Source organism: Theropithecus gelada, chromosome 7a (genome assembly GCF_003255815.1).
Source record: "Theropithecus gelada isolate Dixy chromosome 7a, Tgel_1.0, whole genome shotgun sequence".
Classification (NCBI taxonomy): Eukaryota; Metazoa; Chordata; class Mammalia; order Primates; family Cercopithecidae; genus Theropithecus; species Theropithecus gelada.
This window is the reverse complement of record NC_037674.1, coordinates 18,430,496-18,454,063: the sequence shown is the minus strand read 5'-3', so window position 1 is coordinate 18,454,063 and position 23,568 is coordinate 18,430,496. Positions and strand designations below refer to the sequence as shown.

General features: G+C 37.0%; 1 protein-coding gene across 1 annotated transcript in view; it reads left to right on the top strand.

The window, feature by feature from the left end:
- Window positions 1–23,568, top strand: part of UBR1 (ubiquitin protein ligase E3 component n-recognin 1) — a 154,655-nt gene that overhangs the window by 59,827 nt on the left and 71,260 nt on the right. The window contains exons 14-26 of the mRNA XM_025390690.1: window positions 1,083–1,211; window positions 5,468–5,648; window positions 7,955–8,016; window positions 8,305–8,415; window positions 9,585–9,650; window positions 9,903–10,004; window positions 12,687–12,750; window positions 15,256–15,380; window positions 17,514–17,566; window positions 18,668–18,770; window positions 19,880–19,928; window positions 20,326–20,480; window positions 22,498–22,597. Of these exons, the coding sequence (XP_025246475.1) occupies window positions 1,083–1,211; window positions 5,468–5,648; window positions 7,955–8,016; window positions 8,305–8,415; window positions 9,585–9,650; window positions 9,903–10,004; window positions 12,687–12,750; window positions 15,256–15,380; window positions 17,514–17,566; window positions 18,668–18,770; window positions 19,880–19,928; window positions 20,326–20,480; window positions 22,498–22,597 (1,300 nt within the window). The remainder of the gene's footprint in view (window positions 1–1,082; window positions 1,212–5,467; window positions 5,649–7,954; window positions 8,017–8,304; window positions 8,416–9,584; window positions 9,651–9,902; window positions 10,005–12,686; window positions 12,751–15,255; window positions 15,381–17,513; window positions 17,567–18,667; window positions 18,771–19,879; window positions 19,929–20,325; window positions 20,481–22,497; window positions 22,598–23,568) is intronic.

The following is a 23,568-nucleotide window of genomic DNA, read 5'->3' as shown; positions in this document are numbered from 1 at the left end:
CTTTTGAAAACAGATTTTGGTTTTAATACAAGAAAGAATTTAGCAAAGTAGAAACAAGATTTAAACATTGACTCATTCATCCTGTTTTGATAGATCCTTTTATACACCTTAGTTTACTGTTGCTACTTTTTTTTTTTGAAGACAGAGTCTCGCTCTGTCGCCAGGCTGGAGTGCAGTGGCGCGATCGCGGCTGCCTGCAACCTCCGCCTCCCGAGTTCAAGTGATTCTCCTGCCTCAGCCTCCCGAGTAGCTGGGACTACAGGTGCCTGCCACCACGCCCGGCTAATTTTTGTATTTTTAGTAGAGATGGGGTTTCACCATGTTGGCCAGGATGGTCTCGATCTCTTGACCTCATGATCCATCTGCCTCTGCCTCCCAAAGTGCTGGGATTACAGGCGTGAGCCACTATGCCCGGCCTACTATTGCTACTTCTATTAATGTTTACTGAATACTTACCATGTGATAAATGTGTAGTAAGCACTTTTCATGCATGGTCTCTTTTGAGCCTTATAGCAATCTTATTAAGTAGTTACTATTAATATTCTCATTTTACATGGAAGGGTTACTTGCATGTGCAGCAAGCACAACACATTTTTTTTTGGCTCCCTCACCCTTATGGAAAGCATGCACAGTTGTTGGGTGATGAGGTTAAGGTGCCTGTTTTCATCTTGACATGTCCTAAACCTTCTGAATTCATCTACATTTAGTATCTTCACTTGTTAGCTTCTAATACTTTTTTTTTTTTTTTAGCTTCTAATACTGCTTTAGAATCTGACTTATGCCCTTATCAATTGACAAGAACTGCATTTAGAAAAAAATCTCAAAGGATCCATTTAGTAACCAAGCTTAGAAATAATTTGCCCAGGGTCACACAGCTAGAGATACCAGACAGAGCTGTGCTTTGCAGCTAATGTTCTAGCCCTGAGCATATATCTGTGAGCTGGGATTTGAATCCATGCATTCTGACCCAGTGTAACAACCATTTTAAAATGCTATGAATCCTGACAGTTTTATATTTTGCTAAGAGCAGAGCAAAGAGAGAGGGCTCAAATAGGTATATGTTGACCAACTTTTAATTGCAGGGAATGGAAGAAATCCGAAGACAGGTTGGGCAACACATTGAAGTGGATCCTGATTGGGAGGCTGCCATTGCTATACAGATGCAATTGAAGAATATTTTACTCATGTTCCAAGAGTGGTGTGCTTGTGATGTAAGTGAAATTTGTTAGTAGGATCAGTGCCTTTTTAAGTTCTTAGTAATTATTAATAGTATAGTTATATGTTACAGTTTCCTTGATGTAAAGTGTTTATTATTTGTAGTAGTTTTTTACATATTTGAATTTGTCTTTTTAAATTTAGGAGGAAACGGTATATACTTGAGTAGAAAATGTGCCCTATGGTAGTTTTGCTTATTTTGGGGAATAGCAGGGTTTAAATATGTGTATATATGTATTTATACACACGTTTATTCCCTGGAAAATGCATATATATGCATAATAATATAATTAGGACCATATTAGACTTTTAAATACTCTAAGAATGAAGAGGGGTAGATTATTCATTCAAGAGCTTTGTTATATGTGTTCGTTTCAAAAAATAGAGCTAATGTATTTCCTTAAGTAGCAATTTTAGACTATAACCGTCTTTAAATATATAATCCCACCCTAGATTCCCTTTAAGAATGATGACCTCATTTATTTATTTTCTGAGAAAATTGCCATTATCTAAGTTAAATTCCCTCATCATCTCCGGTTTCTCTGTATCTGTTACCATAACCTATTCAGTGACTAAATTTTTCTGTGTCTTCACTATTGGTCTTTTCCTTTTTGTCTCTTTCTAAGTCTAATGCCTTTACCTAGGCTGTTGGTTCTAACTTATTATTACTTTTTCCTGGAGTTAGCTTCCTGAATTATCCGGACTTGTGTTTCCTACTCTTTTAGTCAACTGTCTGTAAACACACAGGACTCCCTTATTTTTAAAAACAATGATAATATAAGCCTCCTTTCTTGCGTTTGCACCCCTGTGAACTATAGTCTCTTCTGCTTCACCACCAGCAATTGATCACAGGTTCAGAGTGGCAGCCATACTCAACAGATGTGGTAGACTTTAGTCTAGCACTGTAGCTTTTTAGTACAATCACCACAGGAAATACTGTCCAGCAAGCACAGCACGTATTTTTTGGCTTCGCTCACTTTTATGGAGGGCATGCACAATTGTTAGATGATGAAGCAAAGGTGTGTGTTTTCATCTTGACTTCTTCCAAACCTTCTGAAGTCATCTACATTTAGTATCTTCACTTGTAGCTCCTAACACTTCTTTACAGTCTGGGTTCTGCCCTTAGCAATTGACAAGAACTGCATTTAGAAAAAAATCTCAGAGGATCCATTTGGTAACCAAATTCAGGGGTCTTTCCTTAGTTTCCATATTCCTTGAATTGTCTGCAGCATTGTATTTTCTTGAGTACTTTCATCTTCTTGAAACTTTCCGTCTGGTTTTCACAAACATGCATTATCCTAATACATTATTGATTATCTATTTCGGTCAATGATTGCCTTTTTTCTGGTGCCTTCTGCCTGCTAAATGAGACATTCCCCAATATTCTCTTCCCTTTCTTACAGAAATATGTTTTCACAAATATGTCTTCCTAATCGTTTGTGATTCTTTTCTTTGCCATCTTAGGGCAATTAGTTTGTCCCATTTACATGGTACTTAAAATTTTTTTGTTTGTTTGTTTTTGTTTTTGTTTTTTTTTTTTGAGACGGAGTCTCGCGCTGTCGCCCAGGCTGGAGTGCAGTGGCGCGATCTCAGCTCACTGCAAGCTCCGCCTCCCGGGTTCACGCCATTCTCCTGCCTCAGCCTCCCGAGTAGCTGGGACTACAGGCGCCCGCCACCTCGCCCGGCTAGTTTTTTTTATATTTTTTAGTAGAGACGGGGTTTCACCATGTTAGCCAGGTTGGTCTCGATCTCCTGACCTCGTGATCCGCCCGTCTCGGCCTCCCAAAGTGCTGGGATTACAGGCTTGAGCCACTGCGCCCGGCCCTTAAAATTTTTTTTGATGATATGAATGTATGTGTGTATATTTTACATTCTTTTCTCTTCTCTTGTATTTCTACCACTTAGTTAAAAGTTCATAGGGATGACTCTCCTAAGCTACAGTGTCACTTCTGTTTGTGGGCCAGACATTCTTGTTTAGATCTTACATGTGTGTACGTGTGTGTGTGTGTGAGACAAGATCTTACTCTGTCACCCAGGCTGGAGTACAGTGGCGCTATCATGGCTCACTGCAGCCTTGACCTCCTAGGCTCATGTGATCCTCCCACCTTAGCCTCCGAAGTAGCTGGGACTGCAGGCACATGCCACCACACCCAGCTAATTTTTTTCTATTTTTTGCAGAGACAAGGTCTCTCTATGTTGCCCAGGCTAGTCTCAAACTCCTGACTTCAAGTGATTCTCTTTCTTTAGCCTCCCACAGTGCTAGAATTATAGGCATGAGCCACCACACCTGGCCTCAAACTCAGAATATTTTAAATGGACCTGTCATCATTTCCTTCTACTTCCAACTTGTATTTTCTCATTTTGATTATCCTTGTTTTATTAGTGACATTACTATTAAATTCATCCATGTAGGAAATCTCAGAGCCACTATATTCTGTATGTTCAATGTTAACAGGTGTTTTGAAGGGAAAAGTGTTCTGGGTTCATGTAAGATTCAGAAATGTTAGGTTAAACAAAAAGAGGGTTTTTTGTTTGTTTGTTTTTTTGTTTTTAAAGCTACTGAATTTCTTTCTTTTCTTTTCTTTTCCTTCCTTCCTTCCTTCCTTCCTTCTTTCCTTCCTTCCTTCCTTCCTTCCTTCCTTCCTTCCTTCCTTCCTTTCTTCCTTCCTTCCTTCTTTCTTTTCTTTTCTTTTCTTTTTTCTTTTCTTTTCTTCTTTTCTTTTCTTTCTTTCGTTCTTCGTTCTTTCATTCTTTCATTCTTTTTTTGATGGAGTCTCGCTCTGTCACCCAAGCTGGAGTGTGATGGCACGAACTTGGCTCACTGCAACCTCTGCCTTCTGGGTTCAAGCGATTCTCCTGCTTCAGCCTTCCGAGTAGCTGGGACTACAGGTGTGCGCCACCACGCCGGCTAATTTTTTTTGTATTTTTTAGTAGAGATGGGGTTTCACCTTATTGGCCAGGCTGATCTCAAACTCTTGACCTCGTGATCCGCGGGCCTCAGCCTCCCAAAATGCTAGGATTACAGGCGTGAGCCACCACGCCCAGCCACTAATGAATTTCTAAAACCCTTTAGTTAGTCAGTATGCTGATTTCTGAGAGGGACATTTCCAAATCATCTGTTTGACCATGGAGTTCCTTTTTCAAGATAAAAATAGAAACACTGTCTTAAAAGAATGGTGTTTAACTTCTCTCTTCCTGCTATAGTCACCCAGATTTTATTCTTCCTAATCCCAAATATATTTTATAATCCTAATCATTTTCTATGGGTTCATTCTTTTTTGTTGTGACGGCCCCATCCTAGTTCAGACCCTTAGCACTTTACTTCATAGTCATCTTCCTGTTGGTTTCTGTATCTCCTAACTTTATCCTCTCCAATCTATCATCTTCAATGACCCACATTTATTCTTCTTGAAGCAGTGTGTTGACTACATCATTACACTGCAGACTCCCTCAGTGTATTCACATGCCTGTGCCAAGGCGTATTTCCAGTTCAAATGCTTTGTTTCATCCATAAATTGTTTCATTTATCTACTCTTTATTCTCCACTGCCTGAATAGGAGTTGTATTTCTCTTATTTTTGTCTTTATTTATTCTATGTCTCTGCTTAGAATGCCATCTTCTCCTTATCTTTCCTCATATTTAAATTCTGCATATTCTTTTAGGGCCCATCAGAAGCTGCTTTCAGAAATATGTCTTCCCAGTTCTTTGTGGTTCTTTTTTCCCCCCTCTTAGAGCAATTAGTTTGTACCATTTACATGGTACTTATTTTTTACTTTGATTATAAGTGCATATATGGATATATCTTATGTTTCCTGCAAGTTTGCAGATCCTGTGGAGGTAGACTTAGTAATACATAGAACAATTTTCCACTCATATTTAGTAAATATTTATTGAATGATGCATGTTATGCTGGGCATGGTGGCTCACACCTGTAATGCTAGCACTTTGGGAGGTCAAGGAAGGCAAACCACTTGAGCCCTGGAGTTCAAAACCAGCCTGGGCAACATGCGGAGACCCTGCCTCTACAAAAAATACAAAAATTGGGCATAGTGGCATGTGCCTGTAGTCCCAGCTACTCAGGAGGCTAAGGTGGGAGAATCACCTCAGGTAACTGAGCCCAGGAGGTTGAGCGGTGAGCTGTGATTACGCCATTGTACTCTAGCCTGGGCCACAGGACAGGCTGTCTCAAAAGAAAAAAGGAGTGTTGAAGTAGACAAGTTGTCAACTTTTTGTATTCTTATTTTCCTCTTAGGAAGAACTCTTACTTGTGGCTTATAAAGAATGTCACAAAGCTGTGATGAGGTGCAGTACCAGTTTCATATCTAGTAGCAAGACAGTAGTACAATTGTGTGGACATAGTTTGGAAACGAAGTCCTACAGAGTATCTGAGGATCTTGTAAGCATACATCTGCCACTCTCTAGGACCCTTGCTGGTGAGTGTTTGTTTTTTCTTTTTGCATATACCTATTAGCTTTGTTTCTAGATACTCATTTAGTAGAATCATTTCTATTTTTGTTCTGTGCTCAGTATGTTCAGACATGCTCAGGTCAGATACTACAGTTAAGGGCTGTCACTGCCCTTCAAGGAGCTGCCACTAGAACACCTGTTTAAAGATGCTTATTTACCTGGGCTTTGTTTTATCTGGGTTGACTTATGGATCCTTATAGTGTGTACTTACGGACTAACGTGGTAATTCATCTCCCACCCAAATTTAAATATAATAAAATCTGGTTGCTGGTTTCTAAACCTCTCTGACCAATTTCATTAGTGTGTTATCTCTATCATTCTTTATCATTAAAAGGAAGAAATCATAGATTCTCCTTAATCATGTGCATTTCCATGTAAATTGGCCATTCGTCAGGGTTTTTAAAAAATACCTTTACTGAAGTGTATATATTTATATTCTCAATGATAAGAAAATGTACATGACATAAAGCATATCATTTTAGCCATTTTTAAGTGTACAGTTCAGTGGCACTAAGTATATTCACATTTTCTACAACGACCACCACCATCCTTCTCCAAAAGCTTTTTATCTTCTAAGAATGAAACTGCCAAAACTGAAATAGAATAATATTATTATTATTAAACAATACTTACCCATTGACTACTCTAGGTACCTATTATAAGTTGACTTATACAGTATTTGTCCTTTTGTGACTGGCTTATTTCACCTAGCATAGTGTCCTCAGGTTTATGTCGCAATACATGTCAGAATTCCCTTTTTTTTAAAGGCTGAATAATATTTCATTGTATGGATATACCACATTTTGTTCATCCAGTTATCCATTGATGGACACTTGGGTTACTTCTACCTTTTGGCTGTTGTGAATAGTGCTGTTGTGAACATGGATGTAGAAGTATCTGTTCAAGTCTTTGCTTTCAGTATTTTGGGTATATACCCAAATGTGGAATGGCTGGATCATTTGGTAATTCTATGTTTAGTTTTTTGAGGAACCATCATATTGTTTTCCTTAGTGGCTGTACCATTTTACGTTCCCACCAGCATGCACTAGGATTCCAGTTTCTCTACATCCTTTCAACACTTGCTATTTTTCCTTTTTTTTCCCCCTAGATAATAACCATTCTAAAGGATATGAAGTGATTTTTTGTGATTTTGATTTGCATGTCCCTAGTGATTAGTGATTTTGTGATTTTGATCAGCTTTTCACATGTTTGTTGGCCATTTGTATATCTTCTTTGGAGAACTGTCTATTCAAGTGCTCTGCGCATTTTTAAATTGGGTTTAATTTTGCTGTTCAGTTGGAGTTACTTATATAATTCTAGATATTAACTGTTTATCAGATATGTGATTTACAAATATTTTCTCCCATTCTGTGGGTTGCCTTTTTACCCTGTTGATGGTCTCGTTTGATACACAGGAGTTTTTGTTGTAGTCCAGTTTATCTGTTTTTTTCTTTTGTTGCCTGTGCTTTTGGTGTCATATCCAAAAAAACTCATTGTCACATCTAATGTTATGAAGCCTTTCCCTATGTTTTCTTCTATGAGTTTTATTTTTTGGTTTTAGCACCTATATTTAAACCTGTATTTAAGGTCTTTGATCCATTTTGAGTTAATGCTTGTATATGGCATAATTGATGTCATGTGATTTTATATTGCTTCTATTTTTATTAAAAAATACTTAGATTAATTTTCGTTTCTTTTGATACATGGCTAAAAGCAGAATAAAGATACCTTGAGAGACTGTTATTTTTGTATAAGGTATGAGCACACCTTGCACAGTATAGGATTTTAAATATGTTAGTAACTCTGTGTTTCAAAATTAGAGATCAGTAGTCTGCATTCTAGAGTGTCACTTCTAAACTCAGTAAACATACGTTTAAATCACACAAATTTCTTCTTTTTTTTTTTTTCTCAAGACGGAGTCTCACTCTGTCACCCAGGCTGAAGTGCAGTGGCATGATCTCGGCTCACTGCAGCCTCCGCCTCACAGGTTCAAGTGAATCTTCTGCCTCAGCCTCCCAAGTAGCTAGGATTACAGACCCGGCTAATTTTTGTATTTTTGTACAGACGGGCTTTCAACCGTGTGGGCCAGGCTGGTCTTGAACTTCTGACCTCAGGTGAATCCACCCCCCTCAGCCTCCCAAAGTGCTGAGATCACAGGCATGAGCCACCGCGCCCAGCCAAATCAAATCGCACAAGTTTCTAAACTTGATGAGTTAACTGATTAACAAATTGGGTTTGTTTTCTCATCTTCTCTTTTTTTTTTTAACTTTAGGTCTTCATGTACGTTTAAGCAGGCTGGGTGCTGTTTCAAGACTACATGAATTTGTGTCTTTTGTAAGTGATTCTACTAAGTATTGATTTGCTTATGTTCTGTTTCTGAATACCTCTTGGGTGATGGATGAGAAGGAAAGTAATATTTGGAAACCCACCTGAATAATTCCCATTTAGTAATTTTGCATCTTCATATAGTACATTGTAATCGGAGTCACAGGGACTTAGAAGTCATCTAGATCAAGTTCTTCCATTTTACACATGAGAAAACTGAATAATATGTAGTGCCGTATCTTGGAGACACGTCCAGGCTCTGTGAGAAATGATAAAATTGACCTCACTCTATTTCAGGAGGACTTTCAAGTAGAGGTACTAGTGGAATATCCTTTACGTTGTCTGGTGTTGGTCGCCCAGGTTGTTGCTGAGATGTGGCGAAGAAATGGACTGTCTCTTATTAGTCAGGTACAGCAAAGCCTATTATTCATGTTTATGAATGTGTTCATTTTCTAATTTTTTTCTCTTATGTAATTTTACCCTATGTTCCTAGATTTTACTAAGTGTTTGCTACTATTCTCTTGTATATACTCTTAGAAACGAATGTTCTAAGAACTATATAGACATTTCTCCTATCCTGTTTACTGTGTATTCCATCTGAATTATAAACTAGGATGCTTGCATGATAAATTAGGTGAGAGCCAGTAGTAACACCAGAGGCCTCCCCATTAACATAGTTCTTTTCTGAGAATTACCTTACTTAGAGGCCTTTAGTCTTCCCACCATCTGTCTTAATTGAAGGCCACCTTGTAATTTTTTCTTCTATTTTGGAGTAAATATGGAGTAGTGCTTTTCTTTTTCTTTCTTTCTTTCTTTTTTTTTTTGAGATAGAATCTCACTCTGTTGCCCAGGCTATGGAGTACAGTGGTGTGATCTCGGCTCACTACAACTTCTGCCTCCGGGGTTCAAGTGATTTTCGTGCCTCAGCCTCCCAAATAGCTGGGACTACACGCGTGCACCACAATGCCTGGCTAGTTTTGTGTTTTTAGTAGAGATGGGGCTTCACCATGTTGGCCAGGCTGGTCTTGAACACCTGACCTCAGGTGATCCACTCATCTCAACCTCCCAAAGTGCTGGGATTACAGGCATGAGCCACTGCGCCCGGCCTTGCATTTCTTAAAAGGTGGAGAGATAGGTCTTGTTATCACTTGGAAGAAAAATGGTATTTTGCATTTACCTATGTAACCTGCACATCTTGCATGTGTATCCTGGAACTTAAAATTAAATTACAAAAAAAAAAAAGAAAAGAAAAATGGTATTATGATTGAGTGTAGAAATTGGTTTATTTTTATTGAAGTAGGTATTTTAAACTTAGGGAAAATAAATTCCCTTGTTATACGTGAGAGTAATAACTAATATAGAACATTGTTAACTCTGAAGTGATTTCATGCCATATTTCTTCACTTCATCCTCACAAGTCCTTTTAAATGATTCATAGATTTGCAACTTATTTTTTGCCACTAAGGATTTTTTTAGGGGTTTCTAGCTTAGAGAAAGTTTAAAGGATAGGTTTTCTTGAGAATTTTGCTTGAAATAAAATAATTCTTTTAGCATTTATTCTACCTGTTACTTTATAGGTGTTTTATTACCAAGACGTTAAGTGCAGAGAAGAAATGTATGATAAAGATATCATCATGCTTCAGGTACCTATTTAAATTGTTTCTGATATTTGTGTCTTCATCTTCCTTCTTGAATTCTTTCTAATAAGAGAAGATAATCTAATAATTTTTAACTTAAAACACTCTCACCGTTAAACTGAATATGACACATAGAAATAGAAGGGACTACTACATTATCTTCTGCAAACTTACTTTATAATTTTTGACAGTCCTACATAAGACAAAATGTTTCTCCATATAATACACAAGAAATGTGATGCCGTATTTCTTTCACAGATTGGTGCATCTTTAATGGATCCCAATAAGTTCTTGTTATTGGTACTTCAGAGGTATGAACTTGCTGAGGCTTTTAACAAGACCCTATCTACAAAAGACCAGGTACACAACCTGTAAATTCTGTGAATTAATTTTAAAGGACATATTGTTGCTATTTTAGTCATATTTTATTTCAGTCGTATTTAGCCATATTTTAAGTTATTTCTTAACCATACCTCCCGAAATGACATGTATACATATGGCAGACATATATATACACAGATATAATATTTTTAATCTAGAAAAATTAGAATATGTAGATTAACAAAAAATCACATGAAAAACACTGCTTCCTAGAAATGATCACTTTTAAAGTTTGTGTCTTGCTTGTTTTTAAAGCAAAAATTGTATCATTCTGTCTGTGCTGTTTTGTAATCTGCTTCCTATGCTTAACAACATATTGTGCAGTTTTTTCTTCTTGTCATGAAATAAATATACAATTATATCAATTTTGGTAACTATATAGGATTGCACTATATGATGCATTATACTTTGAAGTCTATTACTGAAGAGGTCTTCCTAGTTGGTTGGTCTTATAAACATTTGTAGCTCAGTATTTAAATACTTCTCTGTTTTGTTAAGACACATTTTTAGAAGTGGATTTGGTAGATAAAATGACATGTTTTTCTTTCTTTTTTTTTTTTTCGAGATGGAGTTTTGTTCTTGTTGCCCAGGCTGGAGTGCAATGGCGCGATCTTGGCTCACCACAACCTCTGCCCCCGCCGGGTTCAAGCGATTCTCTTGCCTCAGCCTCCCAAATACCTGGGATTACAGGCATGCACCACCATGCCCGGCTAATTTTGTATTTTTAGTAGAGAGAGGTTTCTCCATGTTGGCCAGGCTGGTCTCGAACTTCTGACCTCGGGTGATCCGCCCGCCTTGGCCTCTCAAAGTGCTGGGATTACAGGTGTGAGCCACTGTGCCTGGCCAACAACATGTTTTTCTTAAGGCTCTTAATACATGTTGTCAAATTGCTCTCAGAAAGAAGTCCTATTTAAGTCCTATTTATGTACATCTATAATGACATTGGTATTTTTTATCTTTGTTGTCTCAGAGGTAATATACAAATTTTATTTTATTTATTTATTATTTGTTTTTGAGACAGAGTCTCACTCTGTCACCCAGGCTGGAGTGCAGTGGCTCAATCTTGTCTCAAAGCAACCTTTGCCTCCCATTCTAGTGATTTTCTTGCCTCAGCTTCCTGAGTAGCTGGGCCTACAGGGATGAGCAACCATGCCCAGCTAATTTTTTCTTTTTTTTTTTTTTGTGATGGAGTCTTGCTCTGTCATCCAGGCTGGAGTGCAGTGGCACAATCGGCTCACTGCAACCTCCGCCTCCTGGGTTCAAGCCATTCTCCTGCCTCAGCCTCCCCAGTCGCTGGGATTACAGGCATGTACCACCATGCCCAGCTAATGTTTGTATTTTAGTAGAGATGGGGTTTCACCATGTTGGCCAGGCTGGTCTCGAACTCCTGACCTCGTGATCCACCTGCCTCAGCCTTCCAAAGTGCTGGGATTACAGGTGTGAGCCACTGCATCTGGCCAATTTTTTGTATTTTTAGTGGAGTTAAGGTTTCACCATGTTGACCAGGCTGGTCTCAAACTCCTGAGCTCAAGTGATCTGCTTGCCCTGGCCTCTCAAATTGCTGGGATTATAGGCGTGAGCCACCGTGCCTGGCCGCATCTTTATTGTTTGAACATTTGAAGTACCAACCTATAAAGTAGCCCTTAACTACTTTGAATTCATGAAATCACATTATTTTATTCTTTCAAATTAGAAGTTACTCCTGCTAGTAAAATTTCTTTGGAAAAATAATAAATAAATATATAATTTTTTTTTTTTTGAGACAGAGTCTCACTCTGTCGCCCAGGCTGGAGTGCAGTGGCTCGATCTTGGCTCACTACAACCTCCACCTCCTGGGTTCAAGTGATTCTCCTGCCTCAGCCTCCTGAGTAGCTGGGATTAGAGGCGTGTGCCACCACGCCTAGCTAATTTTTCTATTTTCAGTAGAGACAAGGTTTCACGATGTTGGTCAGGCTGGTCTCAAAGTCCTGACCTTGTGATCCATATTCCTTGGCCTCCCAAAGTGCTGGGAATACAGGCATGCACCACCACACCTGGCTATACAATTCTATACAATTCATATACAATTTCTAAATCAAATTCAAGAATTAAAGAACTCTAGGAGAGCCGAGAGCAGTGGCACATGCCGCTGCACCTGGCCAAAAAAATTTTTTAAATGAAAAAAATAGAAGTTACTTGCAAAGGGCTAACATGAATAGGATATAAAATGCAGAGCTAATTTTTAGTTGTTTTATACTTAGTGAAAATCAGTATCTGATTTAATAGTGTTTAAATGAGGGATGTGTTAGAGAAGGATACTCTCACCATATAACTGTTGGGAGTCTATTTGAGGGCACTTTCTCACTAACCCAGGTAAGAAGGCAGCAAATAATAGAGGAAGAGCCGAAGATTAGCATTAGTGTGCTGATTTATGACTATGTGGGCGATAATGATAATGAAAACGATGACAGTATTTGGCAATTACATGCCAGGTATTGTTGAATTTGATGTCAAAAAAGGGAATGATTGTAACTATTTGTGCTGTGCACACACACACACAGAAATACTAGACTGGATAAAAAAATACTAGACTGGATGGACCATGAGTCTCATCCAGAAATGCATGTTTTATGGAGGTTTTTGGTTCTTGCATAACTAATTTACTGTTTTTCGATTCTATAGGATTTGATTAAACAATATAATACACTAATAGAAGAAATGCTTCAGGTCCTCATCTATATTGTGGGTAAGATTAAAACACAATGTTTTGAAATAGAACATGGGTTACTTTTTAGAGAGACCATTTATATGAACTATAATTGATCATTTTACTCCTTATTCAAATACTGCACTTAGAAAATCACCTTTGCACAAGTACAGATTTTACATTTTTATTTTTCAGTACCTGATTTGTAAATGTTTTGACTGATTTGGAGGTCATTTAGTGCTAAAATTTTTATATATATTATAGGTCTAAGTAAAATATATTTTCATTGTGTCATTCTGTTTAATAATTTTGTGCAAATATTGGTCATACTTAGCTTTGTTAAGGTTACTTAGAGAAAAGAAAAAGAGTGTTCCTTGCCAGAAATAATGTCTATCAAGTTATGACATCGACCCATAGAAATGTGTCTTATAATTCAGTTGAGATTAATATAAATATTCGGTGCAGAAACACTACATTCTAACCTATTAAGTACAAATATATGCTATGTCATAGTCTGTGTTGATTTTACCAGCTGGTACATTCATTGCAATCATTTTGTTCTCTTTTTTTTGTTTTTTTTGAGACAGTCTCGCTCTGTTGCCCAGGCTGGAGTGCAGTGGTGCGATCTCAACTCACTGCAGCCTCCGCCTCCTGGATTCAAGCGATTCTTCTGCCTCGGCATCCTGGGTAGCTGGGACCACAGGCATGCGCCACCATGCCTGGCCAATTTTTGTACTTTTTTTTTTTTTTTTTCAGTAGAGACAAGGTTTCACCATATTGGCCAGGCTGGTCTTGAACTCCTGACCTCATGATCCACCTTCCTTGGCCTCCTAAAGTGCTGGGATTACAGGCATGAGCCACTGCGCCCGGCTATCATCTTGTTCTTGACTTCTTATTCTGGCTTTTGTTATTTACTTTACTGCACCAAACGCTGTTTGGTTTGAATCGTTCTTTAGCTGGGGATTCTGGCTGTTACGTAAGTCTGTAAACATGGGTTCAGTTTTACTTACTGTTTGTCAGAGAGCTAGTTGCTAGACTAGCTACATGTTTCAGCAGAAAGGGTAGTAAGCCTTTATTGCTGAGTGAGACTTAAACCTTCCAGGCTACTAACTCTTCCTGTCCAGAATATGCCAGTTAGAAGCAGATGGGAAAAAATGGGCAAATTAAGAATGTGTAAAAGATTTTAAAATTGATTATATACTTTTTCAAATTATGAAAACTCAAGGGAAAGTTTTACATTTGTCCTTAGAGTACTATATGAAGAATTTCTAATATTGTAGTATAATTTTGCTGTTTTATTTTTACTGTTTTTTTATTCCTACTGTTATTTTACTATTATTGTGTTTGCCCAAATTTATTGTTTTTTTTTCTTGTGATTTGATTTTTAGTTAATACTTGCTCTGTTCCTGAGTGTAAGTTTGTTACTTTCAGGAGTCAACAGTTTTGTTTAAAAAATTATATTTCTGATCTATAGTGGAAAATCATTAAGAAACAGAAAAATATTTGGATTTAAAATCAGGAGCTCTAGTCTTGGCCTTGCTACCAGCTTTCAAGAGCATGCAGTTGCATTCTTTGGGCCTCAGATTCCTGATTTGTAAAATGTAGAGGTAACCTACATGATCTCTAAGGTATCTTCTAGCACTAAAATTCTAGGGGATACTGTTTTTGGTGAAAAGTTATGAAAATTACAAAATACTTTACAAATGTAAAGAGGAATGAATGTGTTGGAAACGAATTCACTTGACAAAAAGTCTTTCTTTGGCAAATTTGTAGAATTCATCAAATCTCTTAGGCAAGGGGTTTCTTTGTAACCCTATTGTAGATATCATAGGACTTCGTACAGATACTGTAGTGTTGAAAATCAGTGGTGACATAAGGCCAGATATGGTAAGCTTTCTTAAGGCAATGGGAATTAGATGCTGTTGACACCAGTGGAGTTCTCATACTTATTTTAGCTATTTTCTCTCTTCATTTGGCAGTTTATTGTGATGCAAAATGGAAATCTGACCTTGTGGGCATTTTCACAACACCAGTCATTCTTAATACGTATTACTGTTTTGTCATTTAACACATAAAGACATTTTAAAGTATTTTGTTTTTCAGTTTTCACTTTGTTCTTTGTTAAATAACAGGTAGAGACAAAATTGAGAAAGATCTTGAAAGAAAAGCTATTCAGTGATGGCCACTGCTCATTCAGATGCCATCAGCCATGTATTCTGGGTTAGAAACACATGCTAATTTATTTGAGGGGCCTTGTTTATAATGTGTGAGTATGTGTATGTGTATGTATATGTATGTGTGTTTGTGTGTATGTGTCTAAGTAAGCTAAGACAAGGCCTGGATTCTCCTTCAGGTCACAGTTTTCTGCCTCTGTCTTTCAACATAGATTCTTGTTCAGATGCGAGAACACATTCAAATAACTCTTGCCCCTCTCTCACAGACTTAATTTAATGCAATGTTCTGTGTGTAAGTGCTTCTGATGGGGAGAAATTTAAATAGAAAACAATTATTCTACTTTTTTTTGTTTTAAATTGTTTGAACTAGGTGAGCGTTATGTACCTGGAGTGGGAAATGTGACCAAAGAAGAGGTCACAATGAGAGAAATTATTCACTTGCTTTGCATTGAACCTATGCCACACAGTGCCATTGCCAAAAATTTACCTGAGAATGTAAGTCTGATTTTGGTTTTATCTCTATTTACCTCAAGATGGGGTAGATTTTTCTTTTTCTTTAATTGGAAACTACTTCAAAATTTTAGGCAAAAAGTCCTATATTGTTACCTTATAGGTGTAAACCAATCACCTTCATCCTTTAGTGGTATAAATTTTAATTCTGGGAGAAACTCCTTTACTTTTTGTTTACTTTAAAATAAAGATTACTCTAGAGGAAAAAAGGGAACTTCCTGAGATACTGAAACTGGGTGGTGTGTTAATCTGGGTCTTCTGAGAAGCAGATCTTGTGACAAAACATTAAGATTTTTATTAAAGACAATGGTGAGGGATCTGGGAACGAAAAGGGGAGCCATCAGATTCTGATGCAAATCTGATTCCCAGTGAAATAAAGAGGGAAGGAAAGTTAAATAGAAGCATCCCAGACTGCTGGGCTTCAATGGACTTTCCATCTGTGCCTTCCCGTGTCTCCCAGAATGAGCCTGCATGAGTACCTCTGCCTTGCTCATTGTCTGGGAATGACTGGTGAGAAGCTTGGCCTTGGTTTCACCAGAGCACAGCAGTTGAGGCATGTAGTCATTTACTTCCTGTAATTAGATGTCTGCAAGGTGCATTCACGTGACCATGACCGCCACAGATGGTATTTGTATTTTTGTATATACAGATACTGTGGTAATAGTCCTACAGATTATGAGTCTGGTATTTTTCCCTCCGAGATTTGAATATGAATTAGAAAAATGATTCTTAAAAAATAATTATACTTATCTGTGCTGTCAAGACTTTCCAAAGAGGTAGAATAGGGATATATGTATATGTGTGTGTGTGTGTATGTGCGTATATATGTGTGTGTGTGTGTGTATATATACACACTATATATACATTTTTTTTTTCCTTGAGACGAAGTCTTGCTCTGTCACCCAGGCTGGAGTGCAGTGGCACAATCTTGGCTCACTGCAACCTCCATCTCCCGGGTTCAAGCGATCCTCTTGCCTCAGCCTCCCGAGTAGCTGGGATTACAGGTGCGTGCCACCACACCTGGCTAATTTTTGTATTTTTAGTAGAGATGGGATTTCACCATATTGGCCAGGCTGGTCTGGAACTCCTGACCTCAAGTGATCCACCCGCCTTGGCCTCCCAAAGTGCTGGAATTACAGGTGTGAGCCACCACGTCCGGCCAAGGAATGAATATGAAAAGAGATATATATTTATATATTTAGACGGCGTCTCTATCTGTTGCCCAGGCTGGAGTGCAGTGCTGCCATCTTGGCTAACCGTAACCTTCGCCTCCTGTATTCAAGTGATTCTCCTGCCTCAGCCTCCCGAGTAGCTAGGACTACAGGCGTGCATCACCAAGCCCGGTTAATTTTTGTATTTTTAGTAGAGACGGGGTTTCACTATGTTGGCCAGGCTGGCCTTGAACTCCTGACCTCGTGATCTACCCGTCTCGGCCTCCCAAAGTGCTGGGATTAATGGTGTGAGCCACTGCACCTGGCCAAGTATATATATTTTTAAAGAAGGTTACATTTCTTATCTTTACAAGACTGCAGGAATCTGAGCTTACTGTAGTAGTTTGACTAGGTCCTTATCTTAATTTTAAATAACTTTGTAAAAAAATAGTGTTCCCTGTTTAAGGAAAAGATCAGGTCAATCAGAAAAAAACTTACTATATTTGCAGAGGGTAGATTAGGACATCTAGACATGTGTATTGCTATAGATTACTAGTTGGAGCTCATTAATTTTGTTACCTTGGTTTTAGGGATTAGTATAGCATGGGCATGTACATAAATGATGGGGGTGATGAATATACTACATAAAGAAGAGCTTCTTTTCTTTGAAGTATTGGTAATACTGTGTGTGTATGCCATAGATGTATGTGTGTATAAGTACACACATATGAAGGCAAACTTAGATAACCTTTCTTAAACAGTTTATACATACATCTTATCTCTTAGGAAGTTGGTCTCCCAAAACATAGATAATTGGTTTTAGACCTAATTTTTTAATAGTGGAAATTGAACTTTTTAAAATTATTTACAAAGTACTTCAGAGATGCAGTTGAAAATGTATTTCACTTCACAATGAAGTGGAAGTCATTATATGAAGGTAAAAATGACAAAAATATTGTTTCAACAGGAAAATAATGAAACTGGCTTAGAGAATGTCATAAACAAAGTGGCCACATTTAAGTAAGTGCTTAATATTTATGTTTATTCTAAAAGGTAGATTGATCTTTGTTCTTGTACTTTGGATACTTTGTAGAAGCTCTGAAGTTCTTAACCTGAACTCCCAAGAATAAGAGTGGAATACAGATTAGAAAGGGTGACAGTGAGGGGCTCACAGTAGACACTTAGCACCTGTTTGTTGAAAAAATGAGTGTTTTTGACAAGTGAATAAGAAATACTCATTTATGATATTAGATGATTTATTTAGATAGTAAGTAAATGAACTTTTCTGATACTCTCTTTCCCGTTAATCTGAACCCATGATTTCATTTATTCTATAAAATTTTATATGCTAATTTTGGATTTTTCTCTAGTAGAATTAAAACTATTTTATAATATTTTCATTTGAGTATATAAAATGGAAATAAAAATTTGATTGTATTAATCTTTGAAATTTGAAAAATCAATACTGATAGTGAATTTCTACCTGTTGCAGTATTGTGTTTACAGATACATTACTAGTTTCAAATAACTTTTAAAATAGGGTATAGCTTTTCTTATGATCTAGTAATGTTCATTGAAATATTCGACTTAGAGATTGGATAGAAACCAAAAGCTATTTAATGTTTAGAACAAATATGGAGTACTCCTTTTGACTTTAATGATCTTCCTTGTAGTACTATATAAAGGATTCAGTACTATATTTTCATTTGCAAATTACTAAGGTTATGATGTCTCCCTACTGTTTTAGATATGACCTTAGACAGTGAAGTGCCTAAGGTCAATGAAATGTTCTTTAGTTGAACAGACAACCTTTAGGCATCAGAGACTCTTAAATCTCTAAGACGGTTTAGAGATAGGGCATGGTATGAGTTCTAGATAGTATAAAACAAACTTCTCCAGATTTGTTTGAATTTCACTATTATAAAACACAACTGTTATTAGGCTTCGTGTTCACAATGTAGGTTTTTAGTTTTATTATTGGAATGGAATTTTTCATAAGCTAAATGAGACATAATTTTTTTCTGTATATTTGACTTCTAGATTAATTTTTAGGTTTTTATTTTGTCTGTATTTTATGCTTCAAGAACACTGCAGTTCATCTTTTATTTTCCATCTATTTAGGAAACCAGGTGTATCAGGCCATGGAGTTTATGAACTAAAAGATGAATCATTGAAAGACTTCAATATGTACTTCTATCATTACTCCAAAACCCAGCATAGCAAGGTAGAAAAAAGTATCCTTTTCAGTAAATAAACCTAAATTGCTTTATGCTTTCTAACTCCACAGAAAATTTTCTTCTTTTTCTATAGTTTCATGCTGGTTCTTATTAATAGAGGGCATTATGTCACCCAATAATTAAAATTGAATCAATAATGTTATTTAGTATACAGGCAATATTCAGATTTTCCTGATTATACTACATATGTCCTTAATAGCTGTCTTGGGAAGAGGATTCAATCAAGCATCATGGACTTCATCATCCCACCCTCATTTGATTGTCATGTTTCTTTAGTTTTTTTTTTTTTTTTTTGAAACGGAGCCTCACTCTGTTGTCCAGGCTGGAATGTAGTTGCACGATCTCAGCTCACTGCAGCCTCCACCTTCTAGGTTCAAGTGATTCTCCTGCCCCAGCCTCCTGAGTAGCTGGGACTACAGGCACATGCCACCATGCTTGGCTAATTTTTGTATTTTTAGTAGAGACGGGGTTTCACCATGTTGTCCAGGCTAGTCTCAAACTCGTGACCTCAAATGATCCACCCACCTTGGCCTCCCAACATCCTGGGATTACAGGCATGAGCCACCTCGCCCAGCCAATAGTCTCCTTTAATTTAGAAGATAATTCTTTTGCATCTTTTTCTTTCATAACATCAGCATTTCTATAGAGTACCAAATAGATTCAACTTAAACAGTTTTTGGCAAGAATGCTATGTAAGTGATATATTACATCTCATTATTTGGCACATACGTCCTTTTGTCCTATGAAGGATTATGTTAAGTTTGATCACTTAGTTAAGGTAATGTCTGGCTTTGTCCTTATAAAGTAAATACTTTACAGCCCATAGCACAGTACCCCGTACATAATAGGTACTGAGTAAATATTTTCAGTAGAAAATAATGAAGACTAAGTTTTTGACCAGGGATATTCCTCATCTATTTTGCTTTAGTTTTCTCTAGAACACCATTTTGTTTCTAGGACAAAGAGGCATTTTGAATACATGCTTCAGTATATAAAATATTTTAATAGGTGGTTGGGTCTTTCCTGACTGCTTTAAAGTATTTCATTTGTTTCATGCTTGCAAAGCAGTATATTTAATGACAGATTTTTTTTATAGGCTGAACATATGCAAAAGAAAAGGCGAAAACAAGAAAACAAAGATGAAGGTAAAAAGTGAGATTCTGAATTGACTCATTTTGATTATTTTCTGTGGTTTTGTATCAGCAAAGCATATAGTTTTTTGTTTTTGTTGGTCTTTGAGAGTGGACAGCTCAAGGAAGTGCAAAGAGCTTTTTGCTTCTTATTCACATATTAAGATATGGTATATATCAGTAGTAACTGAATTTAAAATTGATAGCAAATGTAGTTCATTTTGGGTGACTGATATAGTACTTACATTACACTTAACATTGATATTTTCAGTGCTGGAAAGGTAGCAAAAAAGCATGTGTTGTTTTGCATGTAACCTATTATTTTTTGACATTTGCAATTTAGTATGTAGGATAACCCAAATAAAAATGTACCTGTTTGTCTCTTTCCCCCTCCATTCCCCACCTCCTATAGCATTACCACCACCACCACCTCCTGAATTCTGCCCTGCTTTCAGCAAAGTGATTAACCTTCTCAACTGTGATGTCATGATGTACATTCTCAGGACCGTATTTGAGCGGGCAATAGACACAGATTCTAACTTGTGGACTGAAGGAATGCTCCAAATGGTTTGTTTACCCAAAATATTTTCTCTACATCAAGTCCTAGAGTTCTTGGGGATCTGGAGAAGATCTCAGGTCTAACTTCAATTGGAACCACATCTAGAGCACTGGAAATGTAGGGGTCATTAAAAATAGCTTACAGACAGCACAAATTTTTAGTGATATGTTCTCGTGTTTTTAGCATCCTTACTCTTGGGAACCATTTCTGTTTAATAAAACCCATGGAAACAAAAACAGGCATACTTATGCTAATAAATTGACATGTTGTTATTGTGTCATGATTTTTAATTTTACTTGAATTATAAGGAGACAGTATAATAAAGATTTGAAGATAGGTCTAGACTTCAGTCTTGGGTTTCTCCACTTCCTATTTAAGGAGCAAATAATGATTTTCTCATTAGTAAAATGGATAAAAGTGTAATTATTCATAGAGGTAGGAGAATTAGCTAAAGTGAAAGCAGCTATTTTTCCTTGTTACTGTTAGAGATAAATACATGATACTTAATTATGCCACGTCATGGTAGTTGTAACACTATGTTTATTTATACCTGCGTAACTAATCCTTTTTCTTTGAGTATTGTTGGTCTACAGGTTCTAAATGCTGTCATTACCCTATGTGTACCTCAATTTTTGTTATAACACTGATAAATACATTCTCTAGTAAATTTCAAACTGTAGAGATATGTTTGAAATCAAGTTAAAATTTCTCTCCCTGAGTCCCAGTATGCTATATACGACATAAGCATTGTTAAAGTTTTGTATATTCTGGAAATCATTGCACGTTAGCGCATATAGATCTACTTATTCTTGATAGCTGCATAGTCCATCATATGGATATAATGTGTTTAAGTAGTCTCCTATTAATAGACATTCAGGTATTTCTAGGTCTTTGCTGTAACAAAGAATAATAAAAAGTACATTCTTATACAAATGTTTTTGCATACTTAAGGGAGTGTATTTGTCATACTAATTCCTAGTAGTTGGTATATGCCTTTACATTTTTGGTAGATGTTTTCAAATTGGCCTCCAAAAATGTTGTACCAGTTTACTTTCCCTTCACCAGTATGGTCAAAAGTGCTTACTTCCCAATACCTATGCCAGCTCTATATTTTACTAAACACCAAAATTTTTGCCACTGTAATAGGTGAAAAATAGGATGATCTTGTTTCAACTCATTTTTCTCTAAGTGAGGTTGAACATTTTTTTTTTTTTTTTTTTTTTTTGAGATGGAGTTTCACTCTAGTCCCCCCAGGCTGGAGTAGGCTGGAGTGCAGTGACACAATCTTGGCTCACTGTAACTTCTGCCTCTGGGTTCAAGCTATTCTCCTGCCTCAGCCTCCCAAGCAACTGGGATTACAGGCGCCCATTACCATGCCCGGCTCATTTTGTATTTTTAGTAGAGACGAGGTTTCACCATGTTGACCAGGCTGGTCACGAACTCCTGACCTCAGGTGATCCACCTGCCCTGACCTCCCAAAGTGCTGGGATTACAAGCATGAGCCACCAGCGCCGGGCCAGGTTGAACATTTTTCTTATGTGTATTCATCATTTCTCTTTCTGTAAACTGCTTAATGTGAACTGCTGAAACCTTTGCGTGTTTTTTACATATCAGCCTTCTTATTTTTATACTTCTTCTTAAAATGGATTTACTTTGCTAGGCATGGTGGCCCATACCTGTAATTTGCAGCACTTTGGGAAGCTGAAGCAGGAGGATCACTTGAGCGCAGGAGTTTAAGACCAGCCTGGCCTACCTAGTGAGACGCTGTCTATTACCCCCTGGCCCCCGAAAAAAAATTAGTTGTGCATGGTGGTGTGCACCTCTAGTCCCCGGCCACTCAGGAGGCTGAGGCAGGAGGATCACTTGACCCGAAGAGCTTAAGGCTGTAGTAAGCTAGGATTGCCCCACTGCCCTCCTGCCTGGGTGACAGAGTGAGAGCTGTCTCTGAAAAAAATAAAAATTAAATTAAAAATATATTTACCTGAAGAAGCTCAATTTTAAAGATCTCTTATTTTCCTCCTTCAGGCTTTTCATATTCTGGCATTGGGTTTACTAGAAGAGAAGCAACAGCTTCAAAAAGCTCCTGAAGAAGAAGTAACATTTGACTTTTATCATAAGGCTTCAAGTATGTTTGAGTATCACTCTTCAACACATTTGTCATTGAAAGTTTAGATCTTAAGGAGTTTTAGTTTGTCAAACCTGAAAGTTTATATCTTACAGAGTTTTAATCTGTCAGTCCTTAAAACATAGGTAACCCTGAAATAATTTTTTTTTCCTAGCATTCTTAGTTTGTAACTAGTATTTTCAAGTATACGAATATATTTTAAAATCCTTTACTGTAGTCTTTACTACAATCTTTTTACTACGTGATCTCCCCACCTTTTTTTTTTTTGGTTGCATATATTGGTGATTTTTACTTTAATTCCCCATCTCAGTATTATCAAATATTTTCTGCTGTGTCAACCATAGCATTCATGTGACATGTCTTAATAAGATATTAATGTTTCTGAATTTTAAATGCTAGAAATCTGAATGATAATGTGTTCATTTTGATTGTATTCAACTTGGAAGAAAAGGATAGTTTTAAATTAGATTTCTAATAAATCCTACCTGATTAAGATAGTTTTTTCAAAGCACATTCCAGGCATGTTGATTATAAAAACAATAGGAGACAAATGTTTTCTGTTTACATGCTGTATTCTTTAGATCCCTGAAGACATCAAAAACCTATTCAGTTTATGGATATGACATCCCCCACTTCAATATTTTTGGCAATTTTGTTTCTCATTAAGCACTTTTGCTTAGATGTTGAGTAAAGCAGAGAAAAGACCAGAGACAGATATTTAGGGTAGCTTTCACTTAGCAGTGCCAGTAAAAGATGTAAGAGAGAGACTTAAACTCATTTTTAAATTTAATAGATCATATCATTATAACCCAGTACTTCATATAATTGCAGATTCGTCCATTGAAAAATTAATGTAGTTAAGGGACTGATTGGCAAACCTTGGTTATCAATGTAAATAACATTAACTAGAAATTGTAATTTGTACATAATTATGAAGATATAATTGACCCTCCATATCTGTGGGTTCCATA